This window comes from Nicotiana tabacum, chromosome 13 (genome assembly GCF_000715075.1).
Source record: "Nicotiana tabacum cultivar K326 chromosome 13, ASM71507v2, whole genome shotgun sequence".
Lineage (NCBI taxonomy): Eukaryota > Viridiplantae > Streptophyta > Magnoliopsida > Solanales > Solanaceae > Nicotiana > Nicotiana tabacum.
Window position 1 is genome coordinate 108,740,309 of NC_134092.1, and position 24,549 is coordinate 108,764,857.

At 35.3% G+C, this 24,549-nt stretch overlaps 1 protein-coding gene and 1 non-coding gene across 2 annotated transcripts; both read right to left on the reverse strand.

The window, feature by feature from the left end:
- Window positions 1-4,541: 4,541 nt before the first annotated feature.
- LOC107804991 (uncharacterized) lies at window positions 4,542-10,452 on the reverse strand. The gene is made up of 5 exons (XM_016628963.2): window positions 10,237-10,452; window positions 7,818-7,915; window positions 5,844-5,995; window positions 5,188-5,263; window positions 4,542-4,916 (listed from the first exon to the last, which is right to left on the reverse strand). Exons 2-5 carry the CDS (start codon window positions 7,864-7,866, stop codon window positions 4,720-4,722), a joined length of 474 nt encoding a protein of 157 aa, XP_016484449.1. The 5' UTR covers window positions 7,867-7,915; window positions 10,237-10,452; the 3' UTR covers window positions 4,542-4,719.
- A 13,079-nt stretch (window positions 10,453-23,531) lies between these two features.
- LOC142168621 (small nucleolar RNA R71) lies at window positions 23,532-23,638 on the reverse strand. The gene has a single exon (XR_012698459.1). It is a non-coding gene; the product is annotated as a small nucleolar RNA R71 (small nucleolar RNA).
- Between the last annotated feature and the right edge of the window lie 911 nt (window positions 23,639-24,549).

Consider the following 24,549-nt stretch of genomic DNA (forward strand, 5'->3'; position numbering starts at 1 on the left):
TGCATAAAAAAATTGAAAAAGTATGTTAAATAATTATGAATCATAATTAATATAGTAAAAAAGAATCTGTATTTTCCAAGAAATAATATTCTAAGTTTACTTAATTAATAAAATTCCAACAATGACTTTAAATATTTTACCAACTCATATGAATAAAATCCACGGCAGCTAATTCGAATTTCAGGTACAAAGTTTAATCTAATTTCTACATGGGATTAACTAAGTCATATTTTAATAAAGGAAAAAAAATTAACAAAAACGATTATATTCATATTTTCTACAAAAATAAATTGGAGTAAGTTAAATTTAAAAAATAAATGCCAAATACTTAAGCAGCCCCTTAAACTTGCCATAAAATTTCATTTAGACACTTCAATTCTTCATCATCGAAAAACCCTCTTTAGCAATATTCATTTAAATCTATATATTATTAAAAGGAGAGAAAAAAGCCCCGGAAAGGAAAAAGTCCTCTCCTTAAGCCAAGTGACAGCTTAGAAAAAAGCCACGTGGCATAAGTAGTTAATAATTAGTTATTTAATTAATAATTAGTTATTGATTAAATTTTTTGAATTTAAATATCTATAAAATAATAAATAAAATATTTTATAATTAAAAAAAAACAAAAATTAAAAAAAACTGTCCATTCAAATTGGAGAGTAATTTCAAGTTGGAGTTTTTAAATTATTTTAAAATAGAAAAGCAAAATTACAAAAAATAAAAAACTGCCAATTCAAAACTACAAAAATAAAAAAATACTTTTGTTATTCTTTTTCACAATAAAAAGTTTATTTATTTAGAAAATATTATTGAGAATAATAGAATAAAATAGAAAAAAAAAGGTCTTCTTTTATATTATAAAAAGAAAGTAGCATACAAAAATATTAAATAAATTATTAAAAGGAGAGGAAAAAGCTCTCTCTCCTTAAGCCAAGTGGCAGCCTAAAAAAAAGTCAAATGGCATAAGTAGTTAATAATTAGCTATTTAGTTAATAATTAGCTATTTAGTTAATAGTTAATATTATTTTTGAATTTAAATTAAAATATTTTATAATAAAAATGATAATTAAAAAAAGCTGTCCATTAAAATTGGAGAGTAATTTTAATTTTTCTTAATTATAATTCTTTTATAGTTATTAATAAATTATATATCTTCTCTTATATTATAAAAAAGAAAGCGAGCCGACAAAAATATTAAACAAAGTAATATGCTAATAAGAATTTCTATTAACAATGTAAAAATACTAAACATTGGATAATAGAATAAAGAAAAATATAGAACAAGAAAGTTATTCAATGACTATATTAGTCCCTTTCATTTAATAAAGATTTTATTATTGGGTATATCATATTGACAAATAAGTGTGCAATTAAAATTTATTAAAGCAATATGATCTAATATGTTCAAACAAGCCCGATCACAATTTAATTTAATTTATATTTTTTAATATTGATTGTGTATCGCACGGGTATGACTACTAGTATGAATTAAATCCATGGCAGCTAATTCGAATTTCCGGTACGAAGTTTAATCTAATTTCTACATGGGATTAACTAACTTATATTTTAATAACAACAACAACAACAACAACAACAACAATAACAACAACAACAATAACAACAACAACAACAACAACAACAACCACCACAACAACCACCTAATATAATCCCACTAGTGGGGTCTGGGAAGGGTAGTGTATACGCAAACCGTACACATACCCCGGGATAGAGAGGCTGTTTCCGATAGACCTTCGGCTCCCTCCCTCCAAGAACTCACCACCTTGCTCTTGGGGTGACTCGCACTCACAACCTCTTGATTGGAAGTGAAGAGTGTTCACCACTAGAGCAACTCACTCTTGTCTAACTCATATTTTAATAAAAAAAAATTTTTTTTTAACAAAAACGATTATATTCATATTCCCTACAAAAATAAATTGGAGTAAGTTCAATTTTTAAAAATATGCCAAATACATAAGCAGCCCCTTAAACTTGCCATAAAATTTCATTAGACACTTGAATTCTTCATCATCGAACAACCCTCTTTAGCAATATTTATCTCCATCCTCTTCTATTATACGCAAACAACCCCTGATTTATTTCCTAGGTTAAATTTCAATTCTACCAGAGCAGGAAAATTGAAGCTGTTCAAAAAAGAAAAATATATTTGGGAGAAAAAAGAAGAAAGAAAAATTTTCAAAAGACATCTTATAATTACACAATATAATTACTATCAATTTTTAACTCTACTTGAAAATTAAAGAGTGTAATTACTCTAAGTTTCATGCTGACCAAATAATTACTTGATTAGACAAACCAAACTGCATAATTACCTCCAATTACATGTTGGCTTTCCAAACATGCTCTAAATTGTTCATAAATATTTTCTTTCATAGGAGACGTGACCTCATAAATCATTTGAAAAAAAAAAAAAGAGGATGGTCTACAGGATTCATAACTACTCTTGAACCAACGCTTATATCCTGTGCAATTAGATCGCATTCACAACATTCCTTCCTTCCCTCACCCAGCTCCCTAAAATAGGAATATTAATTATTAATCCCTAAACATAAGCAATTTAAATGAAAAGTCAATAATTATTTGTATAAAAATCATGCCCTTTTTTTCTCTTTATCTATTAGTTTTCCTTCCTTTTCTTCATCTTCTTAATTTTATTTTCTGCCGAATCCAATATATTTTCTAAATTTTGTTCCATTCGTTTTCTTTTTAATTATCTTTCTTAAGTTTTTCTCTTTTTTCTTTCTTCTTTCTTCCTTTCTTAACGTAAAGATCTTACTTCGATAATAATATATGTTAATATATACAAAACGTATATATAAAAAATATACATTAAATTAAAATATATAAAATATACAAAAAATATACATAAAAATACATCTTCAATTAAGATGACACTTAGACATGTGAAATATACACAAAAAATATATCTTAAATTTAATTAAGATGGCATATAAATATACAAAAAAAATGTACATAAAAAATACATCCTGAATTAAAATGGCACTTGACATATAAAATATATTTGAAATATACATTAAAAATACATCTTAAAATGACACTTCACAAATAAATATACAACAATTATATACATAAAAATACATTTTGAATTAAATTGATACTTGATATATAAAGTATAAAAGACGTATAAATCAATACATCTTGAATTTAGGACGTGATTTCATAATCAAGTTATGAGGATATGCAGCATAAATTTATCGCTAAATTTTGGAAGTAGGTTTAAAATGGTATCACGATCCAAATTCATATGATTAGCATCCGATACACTATCCCACCCAAGCAAACTAACCCATATAAGAGTCCTTATTTATATTCCTCTAACATGCATGCGGAAGTATTTATAAAAACATAAACATTTTAGATCATTATAACCAATGCATGGCGACAATCTTTAAATCAACACTTTTTCGCTAAATAAAATTCATAAAAGTCGAATATTTTATTCTTGCATGTCATATGAGTAATCATAGAATTACAACCTCACAAAATAAATTATTGTGTGTGGAATTTTTTTGACACAGAATGAAATAGCCAACGGAGACAAACCATGGTGACTCATAAGTATAAAGTAAATATCCCTCCGTGATTAAAAGTGTGGAGTCTCACCAAAAGCATAAGCAAAAGATGTGGAGATGTTCTATTCACGTACGGTGCTCGTGCTGCTCAAGACCAGTTTATAAAAATAAAAATTTGACCAATTAGACTAAGCTTCATATGTCTAGTATGTACCATAAATGGTTTCCTTCAAGAAGTAGGACAAGATTTAAGTAAAGTCATGAAATATGTAAAGCATTGATAAGAAAGAAATATTTATATCAATTCAAGTTATACAATGTAATGAAACAACAAAGTATAACACATTTCAAAGTCCTCTTTTAGCTTTACAGTTTAATCTAAACCATGTGAGATTGTTACCTTTAACCGAGAGTATTATATATATTAGGGAAAGGGTCAAATATGCCCTTGAACTATTGAAAATAGAGCAATTATTAAAGCAATACGATCTAATATGTTTCAAAATTTTTAACTCTACCTGAAAATTTTTAACAAAGAAGAAAGAAAAATTTTCAAAAGACATCTTATAATTACACAATATAATTACTATCAATTTTTAACTCTACCTGAAAATTAAAGAGTGTAATTACTCTAAGTTTCATGCTGACCAACCAAACATGTTGGCTCTACCAACTAATTACTTGATTAGACAGTTGGCTTTCCAAACATGCTCTAAATTGTTCATAAATATTTTCTTTCATAGGAGACGTGACCTCATAAATCATTTGAAAAAAAAAAAAAAGAGGATGGTCTACATATTCATAACTACTCTTACGTTCATAACTATGCTTACCATAGGATCTTACATAACCAACGCTTAGATCCTGTGCAATTAGATCGCATTCACAACATTCCTTCCTTCCCTCACCCAGCTCCCTACCCCAAAGAAAAAGAACCAAAAAAGATTTAAGACTAAGAGAGCAACTTATCCAACCATCCTGGGATATAGTAAGTGTTGAAAAAAAGCATATTATTTCTAAATGCATTGTATTTTCTCTGAAACATAATGCTACACTCAAATACATAATTGTCCCACTACAGGTTGCTCGAAGCCATGATTGGAGAATAATGAGGGAGGACCAGTTACAAATCCAATATTTTGATTTCTATGTATCAATATTCTGGTTTTCTTCATCTTCTCCGTTGATCCCGGTAGGGTCCTTCATCCTCCTGGTCCTTCAAGAAGCCTAAGAAAGCAAGAAAACCGAAAAAGAAGAACCCACCTTTCCAATTGCCTCCACCACCCCCACCTCCACCTCCACCGCCATCATCATCACGAGGGGGAAACCCAGACCCACCATCATCCAGTGCAGGAGATTTTTCCTTACCTGTATCCAGTCCAGATATATTAGCGCCCATATGATACTTTTACTGGATATTTATAAAATAAAAGCATGGCTGTTAATTTTGTGCTGATAAACTTCCGGGAAACCATTGGTTAAGTAAAGGCTAAACTGATGTATTTTTTTCAGCAGCAGGACAGAATGGAGACACTACTAACCATAAGTGTAACAGTCAAAATAACTAAAATGCAAAATACAAATAGTTATTTCCATCCATTCGTTCCACCAGTTGCTATAAAGAACATCAACAAATTACCTTGAACTGGTGCAACTGTAATGGTTGATTGTTCCCGTGTGACCGTCTGCGTCTGGCCTTCAGCACATCTGGCATTCTGCGTTGATGCAAGAAACAAGTGTTGAACAGAGATGCTAGTAGCACTATAGATTCAATGATGCAGCAAAATAAATCAAATACTGAATGCAAGTAATAGTAGGCACAGCAGTACTAACTAATATACAAACATACTAACTGCAGTAATAAACATACATACTAACTGAACGGAAAACTGAATACTGAACTATATTAAATTAATCAAATCCTCTTTCGGATTTTCTTGCCCGTGATGCGTTATAACCACTTTCAAGTAATAAACAAACATATATCTTCACATGTTAACCATCCATATCAATAAACAATAAGTGGCAAATAGAGAGGCTAATATATTTGTTGTAGTAAATGCAGTTGATTTTCAATATACTAACTGCAGAATCCTGCTTCGCATACTGAACTGCACATATGGAGACATAAGCCAATGTGATTACTATGTGCCATAAACAGCTACTTGCTGTAGCATTCTGAAGCTCTGAAGTTAATAAGAAATTACTGAACCACTAGAATCACTATAGGCGTGTAATTAGCTAAGCAGGCACTCCTAGCAATTACACAAACACAAGTACTAAAGAGACTGTTACCAAAGCAGCAGAACATATTATTGAAGCACGTTTTTCTTGGACACGACTCATTAAGCGTCTTCTGCTGTTAATGAGTTGAGACTGCATGCAAAGCGGCTGGAGGCCAGCAGGAACAGATACTATTGGCTTGAATTGCTTATCCCCTGCTCTCACTGTGACAATGATATCCAATTATTAACAATTAAGATAGAACAAGCAACAGGATGAGCAGCAATTCTTCAAAAGTATTTTGCTAGCATTGGATTTTAAACTATCAAATGTTTTGATCACATCTTTGTCAAACCTTAAACGCAAATGTTAAATTAGCACTTCAAAAATACCATCACATTACATTAACTACAAAATCAAAGACGAGATTTGTTTTACTTTTTATTTTTTTCTTTTGACAATTAAAACAAAGACAAAGGCTTTGACTTGGGGAAAAGGATGCATCTCAGACTTCCATGGTGTTAAACAGCACAAAATTCAGAATGCTAGATGATAGATCATAAACCAAAATTTTCACTTCTACCGATTTGCTGTATATGAAAGTATTATATATTTGACTGTCAGCGGGTGAGTGCAAATTGATGTTTTCATAGAGAGAGAAGAGAAAGCTAAGCTAAAACAGTCTAGTAGTATATGCAAAATAGCAACTGATATATTACAAGAGGATCATTACTTAATGTGCCTATCTGCCTTAATTCCTACAGCACTTGCACAATAATGCTAATCAGATATTTTACATCTAATCCGGTTCCCTAACGTATTCAGAGCTTCGAATCAGAGAGAGTTGACAGTCCATCAGATTCGTAGGGAGCATGAAGGGGAAGTTCTATGGATCTCACGTTTAGAAGAAACCTGCAAGACGGGAGATAGAGGAGTTCTAAAGGTTGATGGCGTTACTCTATGGGCAAACCAAGCCTCACCTTAATAGTGACTCATGGAGATGGGCGTAGAGGAGTGATTGGTTTATTCACAATCAAATCTTTTTACTAGAATTTGTTGGTGAGAGGAGAGACATATTTTCCGCATTTATCGATTTGGATTCCTGGGGCTCCTAGGAAGGTTTTTTTTTTTTGCATGGTTGGCAGCGAGGGGATCGATTCTGACAACTGAGGATGTGAGGAAGAGAAGTATTACACATATCAGCTGGTGCTACTACATGTGCAAATGTTCGGGCGAAGAAGTTGATCGTCTACTGTTGCATGGTAGAGTAGCATCGGGTCTGTGGAGGGTGGTCCTCAATTTCTTTGGTGTTCAATGGGTGATTCCAGGTACCGTTAAAGATATGTTGCACAGCCGGGCCAGTAGACGTAGGAGAAGAAGACAAACGGCATGGAAGGTTGCTCCGTTCGCTCTTATGTGGATCGTATGGAGAGAGAGAAACATGAGAGCTTTTGAGGGGATTGAAAATGAATTTGCACATTTGAGGAATAGCCTTTTATCTTTAATTGCTTTTTGGTGCACCCATGAGATCCCTACTCGTATAGATAATTGTGTATCTTTTGTAGTGGGTTGCTCTAGTGGTGAGCACCCTCCACTTCCAACCAAGAGGTTGCGAGTTCGAGTCACCCCAAGAGCAAGGTGGGGAGTTCTTGAAGGGAGGGAACCGAGGGTCTATCGGAAACAGCCTCTCTACCCCAGGGTAGGGGTAAGGTCTGCGTACACATTACCCTCCTCAGACTCCACTAGTGGGATTATACTGGATTGTTGTTGTTGTTGCTGCATGTTTTGTGGTAGATTCTCTACCTTTTGGTATACCTCTTGTATACGGGAGTTTTCCCTTTGTTAATAATATCATTAACCTTGTAAAAACAAAAAGGACTCTCAAATGAGCTAACCAAGAGAAGTTGATACATTAATGTTTAACAGGATCAAGCATCACTGTGAGATCCTAATTACATGGATATTAATTATGACATCCCTTATCAAAGAAAGACATGTAGAGGTACTTAGTTAAAAGAATCAATCAGGGGATATACACAAACATACCTATTGGCAAAGTAACTGCACTCATAGTGGTACTGGCGGTTGATAACATCTTTTTGCAATAACTCTGAGTCTCCCTGAGATTGAATCCTATTACAATCCTGCAATCCAAAAGGAAAAATAGATTAAATATGCAATTCATACAGAATATAATAGCACTTGCAAGAGGGTATCAACAACGATATTGCTTGTCACAGAAATGGAAAACCATTATCGCCGCACTCTAAGTGTTCTCAGTTGGCAAACTATCAACAAAAGGACGGTGGTGTCCAATATCAGCAGTAAATGACTTCATTCGATCATCTGAATTTCATGAGTGTTTGATAACACCAAGCAGTGAAGCTTTTGGTGTATCTGGAACGAAAGGAACCACATATATTTTGATGGAATCTCAACTCCAACTCACACTTTGAAGGCTTTTTGCTTTAATCTTTACAGTTGGAATTATCTTAAGCCTGTACTTTGTCCAATTAATTTTTTGGATTTTGTAGGCTCACTGAACTTTAGCTGATCAATTGTCATGGAGCTAGCATTATCATCTCTTTTGTACTCTCTTTTGCATCTACTTGATGCCATTTAATGATATTTACTTCATCAAAAAATAAAACACTAAGTAGTGAAGCTTATACATATACAGAAAATCAGTTAATATTTTTTAGGTACACTGTTAATCCTGAAAAAGTACAGTTACAGCTCAGTGAGGCAACTAAAGTTCTCCATTACAAATTTCCAGATTATATTTCCGAAGGTAACAAAATACCACAAAATTAGGAAATGCATTTAGAAGGTCAATTCTGTCTTAACTGCCCACAGCAAACCACATTTTTTCGCGCATTCCTTTTTCTATACATACGGCTCTTTTAATAAGACATTAGAAAGTTCATCTTGGGCACTATGAGAAAGTAGACAAGAAGGATCTGAGGATAAGATCCATATGAGGGGGAAATTAGCAATCAACATGTCCATCTTGACGTTTTATAACTCAGACATCTAGAAACAACCACCATTGAACCTAAACTTCACACTGAAGCAGATCAGTTAATACTTCAAAGCCTGACACACAAGAGCCTTTATTCATCAAAAAATTGGTTAACTTCAAGGAGAGATGTGCTTTCCATTGAGACGCACTACTATTCACACATTATCTGGCTTTTTAGCAGCTAGCACCCTAATCGGGAGGAAACAGTTATGCATTCCAAGGTCATACATCTTCAAAAATAGCAGTAAAGTCAAACTAAAATAACAAACTAAACTGAAAGTATTAGGTGACAATCTTATAAAAATGTAAATACAACTGACTCTCATATCAGATGCCACAAGCATTCTGTTGCACAACCAAATAGAAACCACCGAAGCATTCCTTCTTAAAAGGAGGCTCATAATGGATTGGCTCCTATAGGAGCATAGAGTCTACTACGTTAACTAATTCGGCTTGCACTGGATTTTACCAAGCGATGTCTATAATTCGGCTTGTAAGTAATTTTCGGTCTAAGATTTTGTTGGTTTTAAGGTTTTACTTCCTGTTTCAAATTGATATTTACTTAAGTATTATTTTCAGGCGTTGACAGCTTAAGCTTCTGTACCATGACTTTTCATCTGCCTTGACGTACTCGTGGAAACAAAACCAAAAAAAAGGGCTGACATGGTGCGTTCTTCTAGTAAATTGTTCAAAATACGGTAAAAACTAGTTAATATAGAACATACCAATACCAATGCCAACTATAAGACATACTAATATTGAGGTAAATAGGTTTACTAGCAGTGGCGGAGCCAGAATTTTCGTTAAGGTGTGTCAAAATATATAAAAGTAAACATATCAAGAAATTAAGGGGAGTCAATACATAATATATATACATATAATTTATTTTTTTACCTAGCTACACAGTGTATTTTTTCCTATAAGGTGGCTCTGCCACTGAGGTTTAGCATCCATAAAGCTCTAGTTTGTACGAAAACTTTCCTGGGGTTCACCCACATAGTATGTCAAGAACAAACTCAATCTTCTACCATGGAACACTCCTTATATTAGTATAGCATAACAAAAGTAAGTATCTACAATACCAACTACGGGTATTCAAATTGCACAATTTTCGTTACTTCCAACAAGGGCCTAGGCACTTCCAAAAACAACAGTCAAAAGGTCCTATGCTACACTTTTTTTTTCAATTTAATTTAATTAAAACATACCGTAACATAATTTTTCCTCTAAATAAAGTTACAATCCCCCCCCCCACCCCAAAAAAAACAAAATAAGACACGACCAATACCATAACAACCCCACAAAATTTCACCTATATTCAATAGCAAGATCCAACCTTTTCATAAATCAAAGTAAACCCAAATAATAATTCACATAAAAAAAGAGAGAGACAAACCCAAAAAAAGAAAAAGAGAAAAGTGAAAACTGGGTTAAAGTACGAACCTTTTTCAGATACCCAATAGAAGGAGAGTGAAATTAGACTCTGCCAATATTGAAGAAGAATGATATAAAGAGAGGAAAATTATTTGTTCTTTGTTGGGCTGATGGTTTATTGAAGGGGGAAGGAATGACGAAGAGGGGAAAGAAGAGGTGATTACTTGGATAGGAATTTTGTTTTGGGATGAAAAAGGTTATGGGTTCGGGTAAACCGCCTGTGTGCTAAGACCCGTTTTAGCGAGTTGGATTTTTTTTCCACCTTTTGTAATCTGACCAAAAGGCAGGTTATCTCAAATATTACATGATATTGTAAATGGAAGAAAAGAAACAAAATTCCTCTTGGCTTCATTAACGGGAACTTTACATAACTGTCACAGTTTAAAAGAAATATAATTAATTCTTAGCAGAAAATTTAATATTATAGTTGTGGCAGGAAAATATTTATATTTGTAGCACACGGTTCCATTAAAATAGGAATATTAATTATTAATCCCTAAACATAAGCAATTTGAATGGAAAGTCATTATTTGTACAAAAATCATGCCCCTTTTTTTCTCTTTATCTATTAGCTTTCCTTTTTTTTCTTCATCTTCTTAAAACATATAAAATATATAAAATAATATACATAAAAAATACATCTTCAATTAAGATGACACCTAGACATGTGAAATATATACAAAAAATATATCTTAAATTTAATTAAGATGGCATATAAATATACCAAAAAAAATGTACATAAAAAATACATCCTGAATTAAAATGGCACTTGACATATAAAATATATTTGAAATATACATTAAAAATACATCTTAAAATAAGATGGCACTTCACAAATAAATATACAACAATTATATACATAAAAATATATTTTGAATTAAAGTGATACTTGATATATAAAGTATAAAAGACGTATAAATCAATACATCTTGAATTTAGGTGGCATTCACATATGCATCAGATTTTCAAAAATAGAGTGAAGAAGATAAATGTGTTATAATTTTGTATTGCTGTAATAAACAATTAAACTTTCTGAAAAAATAAAACAGAAAGTTAGTAATACTTGTTTAACGAAATAGATTCTGAAAAATAAAAAACAGTATGGGAATAAATCGAGCCCACTGAATACACAGTGTGTCCTTAAGGAAATTATTCCCCTCAAGTACCCGAGGTGCTGGAATATATCCTCCCAAGATAGAACGATTTAACTCACCAGTGTATTGGTACCAAAAACTCTGATGAACTGCGAACCACTCAATGGTCGTGAAATACACTGGAAAATATTGTGCAGAAGAAGAAGAAGCTCAGAAAATTTCGTAAGGAAAGATTCTGGGATTCAAACTCTATTTATAGAGTTGCTCGCATTATTTCTGAAAAGGTTTGCAACCTTTCAGAAATCGAACCGGGTCGCGGGTCATGGGTTATTCCGGATTGAATTTTTCGTTAATTAATTAATTAAATAATTGAAAGAAATTTTGTCCAAAAAGATTAATCAATCAATCGATCTTTGACCGAATCCGAAGCCGAGCCGAGCGAGCGAGCGACGATGACAGCGCGAGGCTTGCCTTTTTCTTAACTCTTTAAGAGCTAGAATAAGAGCAATTATATATATACCCATCAAAAATCTTTTCTTCCTCCGATATAGGGACAATGTTCCTTTCCCAAGGGAAACTCAAATATTTTATTTTTTCTCCATTTCTCATTCACCCTCTTTAAGCTACACAAGCTTAAAATCCCAACAATCCCGCACGTGAATGAGGAATGGCTATAAAATAAAGGAATGCACGGACGCGTGTGTGTTTTATATGCAAGAATTAATTGCATCTGGATAAGTAGGTTTCCCTTTGAACTTTTCGTAGTGAACTTATATCGGATATACTCGGTCAATCGGTAGATTTGATATCTTTGAACCGTCGAGCTTTGTTGTATACCTAGACAACATAAGTCACACAATCAATCCTTAACCATCTATGGTTCTCACGGTTGTGTTCGTTTCAGCCATGAACACCGCCTGGTTTCATGAGTGCTTAGAGAATGGGCCTTTACTTTCATTCCCCTTGAAGCGGCTTACACTTCACACTCACATAGGTAATTTCTAAACGTGTAATCCTATAGACACACTATCTGGTCATATCCTGCCAGACTTAGCAAATCATTAAAAAACCTTTAAGCTTTGTTGACTCATCAAAAAGACTTAATGCTTTACCTCGATTTCTAAACATTGTCTTCATCACGAGAATGGGTTGAGTTATTTGACAATGTTGAACCGTCATTCATAACTTTGTTTGATCTCTTTGAACCTAGCTTGTGAGATCTCCAGTCTGCTAGGTAGAGTTACCGTCATGATGACTTGTCCTAGACCTTAACCCCATTCCCTTTGATGATCTTTCAACTGCCTCTCTAGATAGGCCTTTTGTAAGTGGATCCGACACGTTATCTCTTAACTTTATGTAGTCAATTGTGATAACACCACTAGAGAGTAGTTGTCTAACGGTATTGTGTCTCCGTCGTATATGACGAGATTTTTCGTTATACATAACGCTCCCTGCCATGCCTATTGCTGCTTGACTATCACAATGTATACAAATAGGTGCCAAAGGTTTGGGCCAAAATGGAATATCTTCCAAGAAATTCCGGAGCCATTCAGCTTCTTCATCGGCCTTATCTAAAGCTATAAATTCAGATTCCATTGTAGAACGGGCGATGCACGTTTGTTTGGATGATTTCCAAGACACTGCTCCACCCCCAATTGTGAAAACATATCCGCTCGTGGATTTAACTTCAGATGATCCAGTGATCCAATTTGCATCACTATATCCCTCGAGCACGGAGGGATATTTGTTATAATGCAAAGCATAATTTTGGGTATGTTTGAGATACCCCAAAACTCGTTTTATTGCCATCCAATGTATGTGATTGGGATTACTTGTAAACCGACTCAGTTTACTAATAGCACATGCTATATCTGGTCGTGTATAATTCATGATATACATCAAACTTTCCAATACTCTTGCATAATCCAATTGTGAGTCACTTTCACCTTCATTCTTTTGAAGTGCATAACTCACGTCAATTGGAGTCTTGGCAATTTTGAAATCCAAATACTTGAACTTGTCAAGTACCTTTTCAATGTAGTGAGACTGTGATAATGCTAGACCTTGTGGAGTCTTGTGAATTCCGATTCCTAAGATCACATCAGCAACTCCTAAGTCTTTCATATCGAATTTGCTAGCCAACATGCGCTTAGTAGCATTTATATCTGCCATGTTTTTGCTTATTATCAATATGTCATCAACATATAAACAAATAATGACTTCATGACCTAGAGTATTTTTAATGTAAACACATTTGTCGCACTTATTAATTTTAAACCCACTTGCCAATATTGTTTGGTCAAATTTGGCATGCCATTGTTTGGGTGCTTGTTTAAGTCCATAAAGTGACTTAACAAGTTTGCACACTTTCTTTTCTTTACCAGTTACCACAAAACCCTCAGGTTGTTCCATGTAAATCTCTTCCTCTAATTCTCCATTTAAGAAAGCTGTTTTAACATCCATTTGATAGATTTCAAGACCATACACGGCCGCTAGTGCCACTAACACCCTAATAGATGTTATCCTCGTTACTGGCGAGTAAGTGTTAAAGTAATCAAGGCCTTCCTTTTGTCTATAACCTTTGACAACAAGTCTTGCCTTATATTTGTCAATAGTGCCATCAGCTTTCACTTTCCGTTTAAAGATCCATTTCGAACCTAAAGGCTTATTTCCTGGAGGAAGATCTACCAATTCCCATGTATGGTTATCCAAAATTGATTGAATCTCACTATTGACTGCCTCTTTCCAAAACGCTGAATCAGAAGATGACATAGCTGCTTTAAAAGTTTGAGGCTCATTTTCAAGCAAGAATATCACAAAATCTGGTCCAAAGGAAGTAGATGTTCTTTGACATTTACTACGCCTTGGATCTTCTATACTTGGAGTATTTTCCGTTGGTTCTTCCCGAGGTCGTTTAGGTCTTTCACTTAACGACTCACATTCATTTTTATACGGATAGATGCTTTCAAAGAATTTAGTATTATCTGATTCCATTACCGTATTAATGTGAATTTCGGGATTATCAAATTTATGAACCAAAAACCGACATGCTTTACTGTTTGTAGCATATCCAATGAAAATGCAATCAACAATTTTTGGTCCGATTTTAACCCTTTTAGGTAAAGGAACTTGTACCTTTGCTAGACACCCCCACACTTTGAAACATTTCAAGTTGAGTTTTCTTCCTTTCCATTTTTCATATGGAATAGATTGCGTTTTTGCTGTGGGGTACTCTGTTGAGTATTCGGTTAGCTGTAAGGATAGCTTCGCCCCACAAACTCTGCGGTAATCCGGAACTTATTAATAAAGAATTCATCATTTCCTTTAATGTCCGATTTTTCCTTTCCGCAATTCCATTGGATTGAGGTGTGTAAGGTACAGTAGTTTGATGGATAATTCCATATTCCGAACATATTTCTGCAAATGGAAATTCATATTCTCCACCCCTATCACTTCTAATCATTTTGATCTTGTTATTCAATTGATTCTCCACTTCATTCTTATATTGCTTAAATGCTTCAATTGCTTCATCCTTACTATTAAGCAAATAAACATAACAATATCGAGTGCAGTCGTCAATAAAAGTAATAAAATACTTTTTCCCACCTCGAGATGGTGTCGACTTCATATCACAAATATCAGTATGAATTAAGTCTAAAGGATTTGAATTCCTTTCAATAGACTTATAAGGATGTTTTACAAACTTAGACTCAACACATATTTAACATTTTGATTTATTACACTCGAATTTAGGCAACACTTCTAAATTAATTAACTTCCGCAAGGTTTTGTAATTAACATGTCCTAAACGAATATGCCATAAATCATTTGACTCCAATAAATAAGAAGAAGCTGCAATTTTATTCATACTGTCAACAACCATTACATTTAATTTGAAGAGGCCCTATGTGAGCTAGCCCTTTCCAATATACATTTCATTCTTGCTTACAACAACTTTATCAGAAATAAATACACATTTGAATCCATTCTTAACAAGTAAAGAAGTAGAAACTAAATTCTTCCTAATAGTAGGAACATGTTGTTGAGCGTTAACACCTTGCCGGAAGCCATCTTCGGGAATATCTTCCCATAACCTTCAATCTTGGCTGTTGCAGTATTTCCCATGGAAAGCTCTTCTTTGGGACCAACAGTAGAGTAAGTCACAAATGCTTCCTTGACAGCACAAACATGTCGAGTGGCTCCAGAGTCAATCCACCACTCCTTCGGATTTCCAACAAGGTTGCATTCCGAAAGCATTACACACATATTATCAATGTCATCATTCTTCTCCACTATGTTGGCATGTCCCTTCTTCTTATACTTTTTCGGGAGACGACAATCAGGGGCTTTGTGACCGGTTTTTCCACAATTGTAGCAGCTGCCCTTAAATTTCTTTTTGTTCTGCTCCTTAGTCTGTCCAGAAGACCTCTTTCTCTTCTTACTTTTTGGAGCAGTCTCCTTAACGATATTAGCTCCCATGATCGTTGAATTTTCACGAGACTTCTTCTCGGCTGTTTTGTTGTCTTCCTCAATCTTGAGACGAATAACAAGATCTTCCAACTTCATTTCTTTGCGCTTGTGCTTAAGATAGTTCTTGAAATCTATCCACGAAGGAGGCAATTTTTCAATCATTGCAGCCACTTGAAATGCTTCATTCACGACCATACCTTCAACAATAAGGTCATGAAAAATAAGTTGAAGCTCCTGAACTTGGGTTCCAACAGTTTTACTTTCTATCATTTTATAGTCTAGAAACTTGACAACCACGAACTTCTTCAAGCATGCATCTTCAGTCTTGTACTTCTTCTCAAGTGCGTCCCATAATTCTTTCAAAGTATTCATCGCACTGTACACATTGTACAAGTCATCCTCTAAAGCGCTTAAGATATAGCCTTTGCAAAGAAAATCTGCCTGCTTTCACGTCTCAACAATCATGAATTTCTCGTTGTGCGGTATGTCCGCAGCAGGCACCGGAGGTTCTTCACTAGTGAATTTCTGCATACCAAGTGTGGTAAGCCAGAAGAACACCCTTTGCCGCCATCCTTTGAAGTTGGCTCCGGAAAATTTTCCCGGTTTCTTTGCCGGTGGAACAACAGTCCAGCTTGACGAGGCTATCGTCGTTGCCGCAATAGTCGCAGAATAATTTCCGTTATCAATTGCCATTTCTCACAGTAAACAAAAGAAGAGTTCAATTAATGGCAAAATCAGAACAATAAACAATACTGTTATTAACAAAAATAGTATGTATAATAAATAAAATCGAAGTTTTTATATACTGTTACACGGAAAAATGATGAAGTTTTTATGTTCTTCAAATCGTTTTACGAATTTCAATACTCTGATGAAGTTTTTATATCTTCAAATCAGAATAGTAAAATTCAGAAGGAGTAGAAAACCAAACAGGTTTTAATCTCTACAAACAAAATACAAAATATATAAAAAAATAATTTCCTAAAGAATGTTATAATTCTGTATTGCTGTAATAAACAATTAAACTTTCTGAAAAAACAAAACAGAAAGTTAGTAATACTTGTTTAACGAAATAGATTCGGAAAAACAAAAAACAGTATAGAAATAAATCGAGCCCACTGAATACACAGTGTGTCCTTAAGGAAATTATTCCCCTCAAGTACCCGAGGTGCTGGAATATATCCTCCCAGGATAGAACGATTTAACTCACCAGTGTATTGGTACCAAAAACTCTGATGAACTGCGAACCACTCAATGGTCGTAAAATACACTCGAAAATATTGTACAGAAGAAGAAGAAGAAAAAGCTCAGAAAATTTCGTAAGGAAAGATTCTGGGATTCAAAATATTGCGGGAAAGAAAACGGGCCTGACCGAACCGGGTCGAGGGTTATTCCGGATTGAATTTTTAGCCGAAGCCGAGCGAGCGACGACGGCGCGATGCTTGCCTTTTTCTTAACTCTTTAAGAGCTAGAAGAAGAGCAATTATATATATACTCATCAAAAGCCTTTTCTTCCTACAATATGGGACAATGTCCCTTTCCCAAGGAAAACTCAAATATTTCATTTTTCCTCCATTTCTCATTCACCCTCTTTAAGCTACACAAGCTTAAAATCCCAACAAAATATTGGAAAGGGAGAATGGAGATGGATAAAAAAAGTACTTCCTGTGATTAGCGAGTCAGTTAACTTATTAAATGTTAAGCTTAATTTTTATAATATGCTAATAATAAAAAAAAATATTCTTTATGTAATAAACAATAAATGATGCTATTTTTTTAAAATAATAATTAAAAAAGGATCAAGCGTGTAAAATACCCTTTATTAACTTGAAACTCTTTCCTCCTCTTCTGTATTTTTTTTCCTTTTTTTGTCTTGCTACTTTCTGTTTCTTGTCTTGCTATTTTATCTTTTTTCAGCTTTCTTTACCTAGTTAGTAAGTATAAACTTAAGAAATATTATATTTCTAACTACGTGATTTCATAATCAAGTTATGAGGATATGCAACATAAATTTATCGCTAAATTTTGGAAGTAGGTTTAAAATGGTATCACGATCCAAATTCATATGATTAGCATAAGGGTGGCAAGTGGGCCGGTGCAGGCCCGGGACCGCGGGTCAAACGGGCTAAACGGGCCAGGATCGTTTGGCCCGATTTTAGTGGGTCTGGGCCGGTCTTATGATTTGGGACCGTCAGGCCCGAGACCGTTTAGCCCGCCAGGGCCCGGGACCGGCCCGGTTCCTTAGCGGGCCAAACGGTCCCAACGGCTTTTTTTTTTATAAAAAAATAAATTTATTTTTTTATTTTTAAAAAAATTTAGCCGTTGGGCTGTCAAAAATAGCCGTTGGCTATTTATAAAATAGCCATTTAACCCCCCAACTTTGTTTTAATCCCAAACTTTTTATAATTACACTTTTCCCCAATTTTCAACTATAAATACCCCATCATTCTTTCATTTTTTCTTACAAAATCATCAATCTATCAGAATCTCTCTCTAATTTTCTTCTATAATTGCTACTATTGCTTACTTTATTGTTACAATTTGTGAAACAATTGTGAAGTTGGTGAATTGAAGTCTTCAACGATAATCAATTTCCAACAAGTTGTTCGTCAATTCGGTAAACTCGTTCCAACTCTTAAGTTTTAATATTATAATTTTATTTGTTTTATTTATTTTCTATTACTTTATTAATTAAGATGACTTCCTTAAAAAAAAAATTGGTAAAAATAAGGAAAAATCCAAGTGTGACGAATCTAGTACTCAATTTGTTCCTCCCCCACTGCCCCGGGCTCCCCGAACCAAACTCCATATACGTCCTACACCTGCTATTCTTGATAGCGATAATAGTTTATTACAATTTACTGAAAGTCAATTTTGCCATAATATTAGATCTGGTGAACAATTAGACCATGAATTAATGAATGCTCTTTATTCTAATCCAACTATTGATGAAAATGATGACGAGGAAATAGATTTTGATGAAACTCAACCGGATGATGATACACCAACTAGTCCTGCTCCTGATGTTAACCCAACTAGTGGTAACCCTGCTAATCCAAATGATGCCCCATTTGATACTCTTGTTACTACCCCTACTTTCTTTAGACAACCTAGCAAACGGACGGAAACATCTCTCGTTTGGCCATTTTTTACTCAACTAATTCCAGAAAATAAGGCTAAGTGTAAAACTTGTGGCACGAAGTTAGTTTTTAAATATTTTGGATTGCGGGGTGGGACGGAAACTTGGACGGGAACTTTGGCTAGACACATAATGAAACACCCTCAAGATAAAGTGAGATATCTTCATCTGAAAGCTTTGGCCGAGGGAAAAAGTTTACCTACTCCTAGTGAGGTTGACCCTAGTACCGGTTCAAATCAATTTTAATCGGGAATTAACACTGTTACCGGTAGTATTTTATATTATGATCTAAAAAAAAATCGGGAAGAATTGGCAAAAATGGTAACTGTTATGTGTTTACCCTATAGTTTTCCTTCTGATCCTAACTTTGTGCATTATATTAAAAAAAAATTTTATCCTACTTATAAAGGTTTTTCTCGCACAACCGTAAAGAGCGATATTTATAAATATAAACATGAATATGAACAATATTTGCGCTATTTATTTACTCATATAAATTGTCATGTTGTTATTACAACTGATATTGGTAGAAGTGGTAACGACTGTGATTACCTTACTGTTACCAGTCATTGGATTGATGAGGATTGGATAATGCAAAAGGGCATTATTTCTTATAGAATAATTAATTCACGTCACACAAGACAGTTTATTTCTAGCACGGTTATAGATATTTGTAGATATTTTTGTATTAGTGATAAAATAATGTCAATTTCAATGGATAATGCTACTAGTAACACAAATACTATAGCCTTGCGACGGGGTTGTAATACTTGAAACGACCGGCTGGGTCGTTACAGCCTTCCGCAAAGCGACGGTAATAGCCCAATCAAACACGCAGGCAGAGACATCCTGCACCACCTCTGTAGCACCATGACAATTCCTCAATTCCCAATCTATAACAAGCGCTTCACGTCATATAAGATTGAATAGGAAAGAAATAAAGGTACAAGCCTCAAAAGAATCAATTAGCACGATGAGGAATCAAGAAGGGAAGTGCTCCTAACAGCCTTGTAGCCTCTCGAAGATAAGTACAGACGTCTCAGTACCGATCCGCAAGACTCTACTAGACTCGCTCATGACTCGTGAGACCTAAGTGAACCTAGCGCTCTGATACCATGTTGCCACGACCCAAAATCCATTAAGGTCGTGATGGCGCCGGACACCACTATCAGGCAAGCCAACAATAATAACTCAATTTGGTTCTCATCTTATTATTTTAGAAATCATATTTTTCTTCAATTAAACAGTAAAAGATGAAATCTACAGTGTATAATAATATTTTTTTTAACAATTTCAATACAGAACAACCCATAATCACCCCAAAACCTGATGTCACAAGTGCATGAGCATCAATTAGGAATATAAAATAAAATACAGCATATGTCCGGAATACAAATTTAGACAGGAGAAATATAAATACTCTGAAGGAGACTCTGCCGGCTGCCGGTCATAATATGGAATGCATCTCACGTAAGTCCCCGCATGCATACACGCCTCTACTCTCACAAGGCCACTAGTCACATATGTACCTGCACAAAAATGTGCAGAAAGCGTAGTATGAGTGCGTAATCAACGTGTACCCAGCAAGTATCTAGCCTAACCCCGGAAAAGTAGTGATACGGGGTCAACATCGACACTCACTAGTGGTCCAATAATATCAAGTACAGTAAAGAGGTAAGTAAATATGAGGCAGAGTAAATAAGTGTGATAAACAAGTATGAATCAGGTGGTACAAATCCCCCTCTTTACTAAGAACTCAAGCTCTCCATTAGAAATTCCCTTCTTAACTGGAGCATATATATAGATGTAGTGGATCCCATTAGATAGATTGTCATAACTCAAATCGGGAAAACTCATAGATACATTGGCTTCTTGCCAAAGATTACGCACGATTCCATGAGGATATGATATAGGAAATGTCGAGGCGTACGGCCTGATCCAACATAAGTATTTAAACTGTGCACTGCCGAGGGTCAAACGGCCCGAACCATAGATACATTTATTAAACTGCCGAGGCAAACGGCCCACTCCCATAAGAGTGTGGTACATAAATCCTGCCGAGGCGAACGGCCCGATCCCATAAGAGTGAAATACATAATCCTGCCAAGGCGAACGACCCGATCCCATAAGAGTGAAATACATAATCCTTCCGAGGAGAATGACCTGATCCCATAAGAGTGAAATACATAATCCTGGCGAGGCAAACAACCCGATCCCATAAGAATAAGAAGCTTTGATGGGTCCTTGACCCTACTCACAAATAAACATGTGAGTTGTAATTTCTTTAACAAAAACCTTTCAATGAAGTATATATATCACATAAACATGCCGTAAGAGGAGTAAAATTATTCTATGACTAATCATGAACTCGTGAAGTTTCTACAATGGAAAGTCTACTCTTAAGTAGTAATGTAAAACAGAGGAATTTAATAGGCGAGAGAATGCTCAAATAGTACAGTTATGGCATGATGTGAACCTGAGCCTACCCGGACAATAACATGAATGTAGCTACGTACGGGCTCTCGTCACATCGCGCGTGCATAGACCCCACAACAAGTAGCACACATCAATATACAACACCTGGGGTTAATTTTCCCCTCACAGAGTTAGACAAGAGACTTACCTCACTTCGACATTCCAAAATCGGCTCCAACACCGCCCTAACACCTCAAACTGGTGAGTGCCGATCCAAAACTAGTCAAATAAGATGCAACCCAATCAAAATATACTCTAATACTCATAATTAATCAATTTATAATAATTTTCAACTCCGCTAAAAAAATCGATAAAGCAACCCTCAGGCCCACATGCCCGGATTCCAAAACTTTTCGAACATAAACTTTACTCATAACAACACGAACTCAAATATATAATATATTCCAAATTCCATGTCCAATTTCATGGTCAATATCCAAAAAATACCAATTTCTAAGTTTTTCTTCAAAATCCCAAATTTTCACAAATTTTCAAGTCTAAATCCATATATAATCCAAGTATTTAACTTGCAATAGGTGGGAATCACTTACCTTGACATAGATGACGAAAATCTCCCTTCCAAGAGCTCCGAAAATTGCCCACCCAAATGAAAAATAGAGGAAAATGGCCAAATCCCGTCTTTAAAAAAAACCTCACTGTCTAGGTGACCCTTCTTCGCGAACGCGGCAAATCCCTCGCGTTCGCGAAGGCCTGCTTCCTAGACCCCTCGCGTTCCCTTCTATGCTTTCGAGTAGGCCAATTGGCCTTAGGCCCATCTCCCTCTTTCTTCTTCGCGTTCGCGTTGCCTTGGCCGTGTTCGCGAAGGCTTGCCCAGCTCTTGCCTCGCATTCGCATTCACGAAGGCCAACCCAGTAGCCTCACAATTTTCTCTATGAGAACGCGGGACTTCCTTCTCGTTCGCGAAGAAGGACACCAGACACCAGCATCAGCAGTCCAAAACAGTCCGAAATGATCTGAAACCATCCCGAAACACACCCGAGGCCCCCGGGACCCCGTCCAAATCACACAAACCAGTCCCATAACATAACACGGACCTACTCGAGGTCTCAAATCACATCAAACAACATCAAAATCATGAATCTCACCCCAATTCAAACTTAATGAACTTTAGAACTTCAAACTTCTATATTCGATGCCGAAACCCATCAAATCACGTTCGGTTGACCTCAAATTTTGTACACAAGTCACATTCGACATTACAGACCTACTCCAACTCCTGGAATTGGATTCTGACCCCGATATCAAAAAGTCCACTCCCGATCAAACTTCTCATTAACCTTCAGATTTCTAACTTCCGCCAAATGACCCCAATATTACCTACGAACCTCCGAATCCACTCCCGGACGCGCTCCCAATACCAGAATCACCATACAGAGCTATTCCCAAACTCGAAATCCCAAGCAGACATCGATAACATTGAAATATGCCTCAACCCAAATTTTATGAAATTCTTCCAAAATACCAACTTCCACAATAGGCGCTGAAACGTTCCCGGGTCATCCAGAACCCAATCCAGATATATGCCCAAGTCTAATATCATCATACGAACATGTTAGAGCCTTCAAATCTCGATTCCGAGGTCGTTTACTTAGAATTCAAACCTCAGTCAATCCCTCCAACTTAAAGCTTCCAAAATTAGAATTTTCTTCCCAAACTAACTCTGAACTTTCTGAAATTCAATTTTGACCATACGTACAAGTCATAGTACCTAAAGTGAAACTACTCATGGCCTCAAACCACTGAACGACATGCTAGGGCTCAAAACGACCGGTCGGGTCGTTACAACCTGACCGCTTTAACTGTGAATCTAGTGTCAAAAAAATCCCCTAGTGGCAGCCAACAACTTTGAAATCAGGACAGGCCTGATTCAAACGATTCAACAGTCTTGCATCTTCACTGGAGACGCAAGTGAAGATCCACACAGTCCTTTAATTGACTTTTTGAAACTTGTTAAAACAACTAAGTATAATGGAGTACCTCTTCCTTTTTCTTTAAAAGGAGATTCCAAGACTTGGTTGCGAAGTTTGTCACAAGGTTAAATTACCACATGGGATGAAATGACTCAGAAATGTTTAAACGAATATTTTTCCCTTGCTAGAATCACAAAGTTAAGACAAGACATCTCTAATTTCTTGCAGACTGACACTGAGTCATTTTATCAAGCTTGGAAAAGATTAAAAGCAATGTTAAGAAAATGCCCACACCATGACATTCATGAACATATGCAATTGTATATTTTTTTTATCATGGGTTTAAAACCATCTTCTAGAAATGTGATTGATACAGCTGCTGCAGGAGGTTCTGTAATGGGAAAAACCACGGAGGAAGCATTACAATTGTTGAACGAGATTTCTGAGAATGCCATCCAATGGCCATTTGAGCGTGTAATAATCAAGAAGGCTGATACGGTAAATCAGGTTGATGCTTTAAATACACTAACACAGCAAATTGTTTCCAAAAGTTTAAATCTTTTCAGGTGAATATACAACAACCAAGCCAATCTGGGGCTTGTGACATGTGTGGAGAAAACCATCTGAACCATGAATGTCAAGCAAACAATCATAATGACGAACAAGTCCATTCTATTGGTTATAAACCATAACCTTTTGGGAGTCCAATGGCACAAAAGCATCCAGGATTTCAATGAAGCAATCCAAATGGTGCAGAGAACTCTCAAAACTTCCAGAAGCAACAAGTACAAGGTCCGTCGAGATACCAGAATCAGAACCATAGGCAACAAAACTATAGACCTTATCAACAAGCAGGGCCATATTAGCAAAGGCCTCAACAAGTTCATTCAAGTCTTGATGACCTTTTATATAAGTACATTAAGGTCACTGATGAAAAGATGGAAAGCCAGGGTTCAGCCCTCAAAAATCTGAAAATTCAATTAAGCCAACTAGCAACTCTTGTGTCAGAAAAGATTCAAGGTCCCTTGCAAAGCAATACAGAGAAAAATCCAAAGGAGCACCTTAAGGCCATCACCTTACGGTTAGGTAAGGAGCTTGATGAACCCTATGTAGACTAGTCAGAACAACAGGTAAACAGCGGTAAGAATGTTGAATACCCTCTGAACTATCTGAAGAGAAAGAAGTCAAGAAAAAAGAAGAAACAAATATTGAA

Bases quoted from the DNA above. Each gene is read 5' to 3' on its own strand.
- LOC107804991 (XM_016628963.2), bottom strand. From the start codon at position 7,866: ATGTTATCAACCGCCAGTACCACTATGAGTGCAGTTACTTTGCCAATA. The intron at 5,996-7,817 runs GTATGTTTGTGT...TCATTGTCACAG, and splicing joins TGCAGTTACTTTGCCAATAG to TGAGAGCAGGGGATAAGCAA. The intron at 5,264-5,843 runs GTAACAGTCTCT...GCATCAACGCAG, and splicing joins TAATATGTTCTGCTGCTTTG to AATGCCAGATGTGCTGAAGG.